Source organism: Nanorana parkeri, unplaced genomic scaffold, assembly GCF_000935625.1.
Source record: "Nanorana parkeri isolate BGI_ZX_2015 unplaced genomic scaffold, ASM93562v1 scaffold12, whole genome shotgun sequence".
NCBI lineage: Eukaryota > Metazoa > Chordata > Amphibia > Anura > Dicroglossidae > Nanorana > Nanorana parkeri.
Window position 1 is genome coordinate 449,115 of NW_017306280.1, and position 7,946 is coordinate 457,060.

Below are 7,946 nucleotides of genomic sequence, written 5' to 3' on the forward strand. Positions count from 1 at the left end.
AAGTACTGTCCCTCAGGTACTCGCCGATACCAATTACCGGGACATGTGACATTTTTTTTCTAAAACTATACAGACTAATGATTTTAGGGCAGTTTCTTTATAATTATGAAGAACTGTAACTCTGTCCATGAATATTCAGCAATAGAGGACTACAGATCCCATCAATTTATTATTATACATCAATGGTGAATGGCAACTGAGAGGACTACAAATCTCAGCAATCCATGATTATTCAGCAATGGAGAATGGCATCCAGCAATCATGGATTGCTGAGATCTGTACTCCTCTATAGCCAGTTGCCATTCTCTGCTGCTGTATAATTATTGACTGACAACCAGTTAAAGAGGAATACAGATGCCATCAATCCATGATTATACAGCAATTATACAGGGCTTTGTGCAGATCTGACCAGGGCTGCATGTGGGTCTCTCCAGGGCTGTAGGGACAAGTGTGTGGCTGTCCAGTGTTGTACCGGTCTCTGTGGGTGCTGGGGAGGAGGACATGTGGGGCCAGACCAGTGCTTTCAAAGATAGTGCAGCGAGGTCTCCAGCAATCGACCTTTTAGTATCGGGGCACTTTCAGGAGTACAAGTACTTGTGAAAATGCCCTGTATCGGCCCCAATACTACTATCGGGAAATCTCTAATAAATATATATACTTTCAAATAAAACACTTTCAATAGTATGTTTAGCCGACGAAAAGAGGTTCTGTGTTAGGGTTTTACATACACTTTAAAGGCTCACTTTACCTTTTAGACCATGACTCATGCTACACCCATATTCAGTGTATAACATGAAAAATGGTCAAACATTGTGGTGCACTGAGTTGGATAAAATAGTGCAGGTAAAGGTTATGCCTGATGAAGGGGATCCTGCGTGACCCCAAAACATCACTACTATTTAAAATCATGCGCATGCGACAAAGAGACGAGTTTTTCAGCGATTCGGGAGCGACGGTGTCCTATAAATTTTTCTGTTCGATACGGCACCATCTATTGGATCACTGTGGCACCCATTGAAAAACGAACTACACAGTCAGGAGTGTGATGGGTACACGGACATTCCATCTAAAGGCTACACGCGCAAACACAACGTAATGTACAATACAAAACTGATGTGTGTGGCCAGCATTGGGAAAGCAAAATCTAGAAATGAATGAACTATAAAACCAATACATAAAAAGAATTGGGTTTATATGAGGCATATATGTAACTTTATATGATTTGTTAAAAGATATAACTTATTTTACACTATTTAAAATCCAAACATTTCATAATAAATACATTATATATATATATTATTCCCTAAAATCCATATATGTGTTTAAATATTCCCCTTATTCGGTTGCTTCAAGAAAACTACAGCCCTTGGTCTCGGCACATTAGCCTTTGTATATCTACGTCACATCTAAGGGAATATTTAACAATATATGGATTTTAGGGAATATGTGTGTGTAATCAAATGTTGGGGTTTTTAAAAAATTGTAAAACAAATTATATTATTATTATACAGGATTTATATAGCGCCAACAGTTTGTGCATCTTTCAACAATAATATAAAGTTGCATATATGCCTCATATAAACCCAATTTTTATATGTATTGGTGTTATAAGAATTCTAGGGGGAAGAGGCAATGGAGTAATTGTATGCATGACCCCTTGGAGGGTCATATAAACCTGCACACATAAGAGCTAATTGAAAAGTCCGGTAATAAGAATGGAGGTAAGAGAGGTTGAGGAGTGCAAACACAGAGACAAAATGTCCCGCTCACGCTGCATTTTTACAGTGTCCCACCAATGCAAGTTTTCAAGGTTATTAACTTGTTCAGACAGTATTAAATAGCATGAACCTCCTTCCTGACACTAATAATACTTACACCATGGCGCCAATGATCCAGCTGTATGAAATAAGTATCGCTGCCTACACATTTTAATGTAGTCACTTTACAGAATGGGAAAATCCAAACAGCTCTCAGGAATTGATTTTAACAGAGTCAGCAACTGGAAAGTATAGTCAGTTACTGAGCCCATTTTTCGGTATATTGTGCAATGTGCTTAAAGCACAACTCCAGACGAGTTATGTTTTTACTCGAGGGCACTGCGAGGGTTAACGGCCCACCTACAATGCAGGGCATGCATTGAACTTGAAGATGTCAGCTGCACTTTAAGCTGTTTTGAGTGCCAGCGGGGCCGACTAGTAAGATACTGAAGCTTGGCCCAGTGGGAGATCCCTCCATCCACATAGTTTAGCGCAGATGGAGGAGTCTGTTGCACTTTTTCCATCTGACCATAGAAAACCTGCAGCTAATCTATAGGTGTATGGCCAGCTTTACACTGCAGGAGCACAGGGAAGGAGAGGCTGTGGGGACCAGTCTAGCAGCCTGGTGGGAGCAGGGATCAGATAAGCCAAACGGCTTTTTCTTGTCCTCAAGGCATAAATGAGCAGTGCAGCAACCACTTCCCACTAGCTTCACACACATACTGTACTGTGCAAACGTTTTAGGCAGGTGTTAAAAAAATGCTGTAAAGTAAGAATGCTTGCAGAAATAAAAGTGTTAATGGTTTATTTTTAAAAGTCCACCCTTAAAAAAGAATACATTCACACTTCTTCGAACAAGAAAAAAAAAGTGTGCATTTATCATTTTTTTGCAGTTGAACCACAACAGCATTGCGACTGTTATCAATGGGTCGTGGATGCAATTCTCTGTCTCCTGCAGATTCTCCCTCCCCTCCCTGTCCATTCAGTAACATGCACAGGAGGAAGAATGGTTTATTGACATTCATTCAGCACATGCATTGTAGGCCAGAGGAGGTTTCCCCAGAATATTGGAAGTATCCTTCAGTGGGATTGCTTCTTATGAGACCAGCAAAGGATAATGTTGCTTTTATAGAAATAACATAGAAGGCGAGTGTACCTTGACTGCAAAGCCTTATGTTTTAGAAAAACTTTCATCCATTTTAAACATTGCTTTAGAAAAATATGAACCAGATAAGATGGCATTTTGCACAGTTGTCTTTTTAAATAAGTGATGAACGAACGCGTCGCTACAACAAATTTATGGAGCACAAAGTATTCACTTGGCTGCTCAAACCTGAATAAATATTTGATATTTATCATTAAACATTTTACACTGCTACAACCAATGTTGTAAATGGATAGCAAGATGAAATGGACTCTGGTGGGCATCTAATGATGCAGCATTTATCATTGTGATGGTTCTCCTTACCTGGTTGTGTGCTGCCACCTGCTGCTGTGATATCAGAATGACAGCATGGAGGTCAGACGAACAGTTGGTTGATTTTAGTGCCTCAAAAAACTAAAATGAGATTATCAGGTTCATTTTTTTCCCTGCAAGTTCGATAATGAAATTAAGTTCTTTATTCAAATACTTTTGTAAAGTCTTAGCTATTGTACAATAACGTCAGGCATAGATGTTAAAAAGGAAGACAAACTATCAGGGTTATTCACAAAAGGGTGAGGAGTTTGGAGAAGGCAGGAGCAGTGAACACTCTAGGACAACATAGCTGAACTGGAAAGGGAGCTGCACTGGGAATTTTTCCAAATCAGCTATGTTATCCTAGATTAGGGGTGCCCATTAGGTCGATCGCGATCTACCAGTGATTGCGTATCGGTCACTGGTAGATCGTGATGTCCTGTCTTCTCTGGATCCCCGCTGCTCTCCCCTATCTGTATGCAGCGGGGATACCTGCACTTCGTCTTTAAACCCATACAGAAATGATCAGCAATACAGTGACACACAGAAAAAATATACAGGGTCATTCACAGAAGGGTGAAGAGTTTGGAGAAGGCAGGAGAAGTGAACAATCTAGGACAGGGGCGCCCACAATTTTTCGTCTGGAGATCTACTTTTCAAAAGGACAAGCTCAATGAGATCTACCAACGAAAAAACACCTACGTTCAGGGGAGTGGCGGTGCATTGAAGTCAATGGCACTGCAGCCAGGCCCCTCGCCAACAGTGTGATCGCTTGCACCCAGAACCCAGGCACTTTAGTGCCTGCGTTCCAGTCCAGTGCGATCCGATAAAATGCTGCAAGCACTATTTTTGCAGGTCACACTGGACCGGAATGCAGGCACTAATGTGCCTGCGGTCCAGGAACGGGCGATCGAACCGTGGGCGGGGGGATATGTCTACCATATATTTGCCTGGAGTTCAGATTTAACTGAATGTCTGAAATAATAACTAACTGTCTGTGTTGCCATATAGAAGTATGCTTCTTCTGATTTGACTTGAGGCAGCACTTTCAATTAACCTTCCCAACCAAGCTAGTTTTGTGGAAAAGGGGAAAATCACCGGACTCTAGGTTATGTCTTTCTGGGCCGAGTCCCCTGTTGTCTAAAGTAACATGAGGTAGCAAGTGGAGAAAGTTCTCACCTTGTTCAAAAGGGATTATAGGAAATGTTCTGCCCTTTAGCAACCAATCCGAAGCTTCCGTGTGATATGTTTTGGGGTAGATTTGAATCTGATTGGTCAAATTAGGAAATCTCTGATACTTCAATGCAATATTTGTACAGAATGGATGCACAATGAAGAAAAAGGTACAAGACGGTTCACACTACGATGAGATATGACATTACATTTTCTTTTCTACAGGAAGACTATGACCAGCTTCGGCCCCTCTCATACCCAAATACAGATGTGTTTCTGATTTGCTTCTCAGTCGTCAATCCAGCTTCTTACCACAATGTCCAGGAGGAATGGGTGTCAGAAGTCAGAACCTACATGCCACATGTACCTTATGTGCTAATAGGAACACAGGTAAATGTACTGCTATTAAACTGTGCAGGGCTGGCGTTGGGCTAAAAAGTGACACTGATGTATAAAAAATCTACATTATGTATGTAATCCATAAACTGTAGTAAGACAACTCCAGATAAGTTACTGGCAACACAATTGAATAACGCCAACAGTCCTAGGCTTATCTTCTGATGCACTGTATGAGCTTGTTTGGATATCATATCCCAAAGCCATGGCCATTAATATGGAGTTACCCCTCCCCCTTGCATCTAGAAAAGCCTCTACTTTCTTGGTAATGTTTTTTAACATGAGTGTGTCTCTAGGAATGTATACCCATTTGGTCAAGAGCATTTGGAAGGTCGGGTCTGTTGAATACAGAGTCCTGTCTCACAATTTGTGTTACAATTCATCCCAAAAGTGTTTTACTTGCGTTCCTCCACAGCAAACTCATCACACCATGTCTTTATGGAGCTGACTTTGTGCAGAGGGGCAGTCATGCTGGCCCAAACTCTTTCCAGGTGGATGGAGTTCTCTAAAGTGTCTTTGTATGCTGTAGCATTAATGGTGCATGTCCCATGACCCGTGCAAGGGAGGGTAGCTCACTCCCTCAGAAAACTATTGTAACCATTGAGTCCATTTATTCCTAAACATAATGTTCGATCAATTTCAAAAATGATCATGCGTGGCTTGTAGGTGGGTCGGCATCCAGCCATACTACTACCATGCCCCAGCTTGAGTAGAAAGATTGGCAAAACACTTACAAGGGGCAACATCCATACATATAACACCTCCATTGCGTATAAGATCACAGGTCTGTTTTTCCATACAGTAGATATCGAAGCCCGATATGAAAACAAATATAATATTTATCTACAGCTGTTCTTACTTTCAGACAAATAATACAGTTTACTTTCATAAATGAATGCGATGTAAGCAAGGCCGGGTGAGTTTTATCATGCTACAATTTGATGGGTTTTTGCAGATCAGTGTAAAGCAACAATCACTACAAGTAGTGTTTCTAGAGATACGAAGCACTAAGGTTTATCAGTTTGTACATCCCTTTTTTTGTTGTAGATTGATCTACGAGATGACCCAAAAACACTGGCTCGACTTCTCCATATGAAAGAAAAACCAATTACCTACGAACAAGGAATGAAACTTGCAAAGATGGTAGGTTTCAGATATTGATATATGTTTCCCTTTATCTGCTATTAAAACCTTAACAGCTACAAGTTCAAGGGAAGAAAACTGGGCATTCACTCCATGGTCTTCTTCCATAAAGGTCACGAAGAAGCAGTGATGTAAGAACTAAGGGTGTGGTGAGGTCTTTTGCATATAATTTCTGGGACTAAAAATATCCAGCTTTTTCATCTTTCATTTGGAGTCTGAAAGTTTTAACCTGGTTGTTGTCTGTATAAAGCCAAAGCCCAGCCTTTCTATCATGAATCATTTGTAGTGTACTTGGGAGGGGCCCGAGGCTGGGTCTCACCCGGGGGCGGAGACCGGGGTGACACCCCGCTGTGATATCATTGCGCATGATGTTGCCGCGCGTGTGCAGTCTTATTGACGCCTGCCGGCAGCCATCTTGGTGGTGGACACTGGCAGAGAGAGGAGGGGGCGTTCACCCAGCAGGATGAGGTGTGCCACTGGGTCCCCTCCTCTCTTCTGACACTGTCGGACTCTGTCTGTGACTGAGTGACCGACTTTTCATAGGGGGTGACACCAAAATGACTCATTTTGGTGTAACCCCTCCAATGGTGGCACCCGGGTGCGAGCCGCACCCCCCTTGTGACGCCATTGAGTGTACTTATCTTTTTTTCAGATGTATTCTGGCCAATCACGTACTACATGGGGTTCTCTTCCTTCTAGTCTAGCAATGGGCAATTCTCAATGATGCAGAGAACACTGCTGACAATGACATTAGCGCTGTTCTTTGCAGGACACTGTAATATTGATGATGTACCTCAAGGAGGCCATGACACTCTGGGCTGTCAGGATGTGTGTAAATTATGCTCGACAGGGAAGAGAACCAGTGCTGGGCCATAGAGTGGTTTTAAAAAAACAAAAGGGCTATCCCCCCTTCAGTCCATCATGAATGCAGCTGCTAGACTTATTCACCTAACCAACCATCTCCCCCCATCCGCTGGAACTCTTTACCCCAACCTGTGCAACCATCTCCTACTCAGACTGCCTTTAGGCGATCCCTTAAGACTCATCTCTTCAGGGAAGCCTATCCCACCTCAACCTAACCACTGTACTATCACTTTCACAAACAATTCATCCCCACACAGCTACCGCCTCATTTATCACTTGCCCCTCCCTTTTAGATTGTAAGCCCTCAGGGGCAGGGCACCATCTTGTCTTGAATTGTAATGTCTTCCTTATATTGTAAATCCTGTTTAATAATAACAAATAGGGCATTAAGATCTATTTACAGATAAGGCCCAATCCATCATAACGTCCTTTTTGTTTTCTGCCTAGATTGGAGCGCAGTGCTACTTGGAGTGCTCAGCCTTGACTCAGAAGGGGCTCAAGAATGTGTTTGACGAAGCAATCCTAACAGTCTTCCACCCAAAGAAGAAGAAAAAACGCTGCGGGAAGTGTCGCAACTCTTGCTCAGTTGTCTGAGGTCATTCCCGGGAATTGATTGGTGCTATTGTACAGTGATGGGAACAAACCATTCGGAGAAAAACACTAGAGAGTGGAAATGTCCACTATATGAACAACACAACATGGAGGCCATGACCAGTGACTATTCCTTTCACCTCTGTGGAGCCTTTGATCTGTGACACCTCCATGATGTAATGCAGACGTTGTCATTCCTCCATATACCTTTCTCTCACTGTGATCATTTTATAGGAATTGTATCTTTACACAATATGTGCCTTGTTTTCCAATGGACATTTTTCACCAGTCACTGGACGGTTTTAGATTTTAACGCTGCACAAGGATATTCATGCCTTACTTTGAACAAAAAGGACTAGAGATGTAAGAATAGTTGGCAACGGATCGCATTCCTTACTTTATTAAAAAAGAAATCCATTTTCTAACACTCTTAGATTAGTACCTTGGAGCCATTTTATTATGGTACAATACATACAGTATTTAAAGGCCAATTTCTGTTGCTTCACTGAAAGACTTTGTTCATGTTTTAGTTTACAATGTTATAGTTACCCGTGTGATCCAAAAAA

The 7,946-nt window shown here is 41.9% G+C and overlaps 1 protein-coding gene across 1 annotated transcript in view; it reads left to right on the forward strand.

The window, feature by feature from the left end:
* The window catches only part of RHOJ (ras homolog family member J), a 54,129-nt gene extending 46,347 nt beyond the window's left edge, over positions 1–7,782 (forward strand). The window contains exons 3-5 of the mRNA XM_018556140.1: positions 4,612–4,776; positions 5,830–5,925; positions 7,237–7,782. Coding sequence (XP_018411642.1) covers positions 4,612–4,776; positions 5,830–5,925; positions 7,237–7,383 — 408 coding nt within the window. The 3' untranslated portion in view covers positions 7,384–7,782. The remainder of the gene's footprint in view (positions 1–4,611; positions 4,777–5,829; positions 5,926–7,236) is intronic.
* Positions 7,783–7,946: the final 164 nt, after the last annotated feature.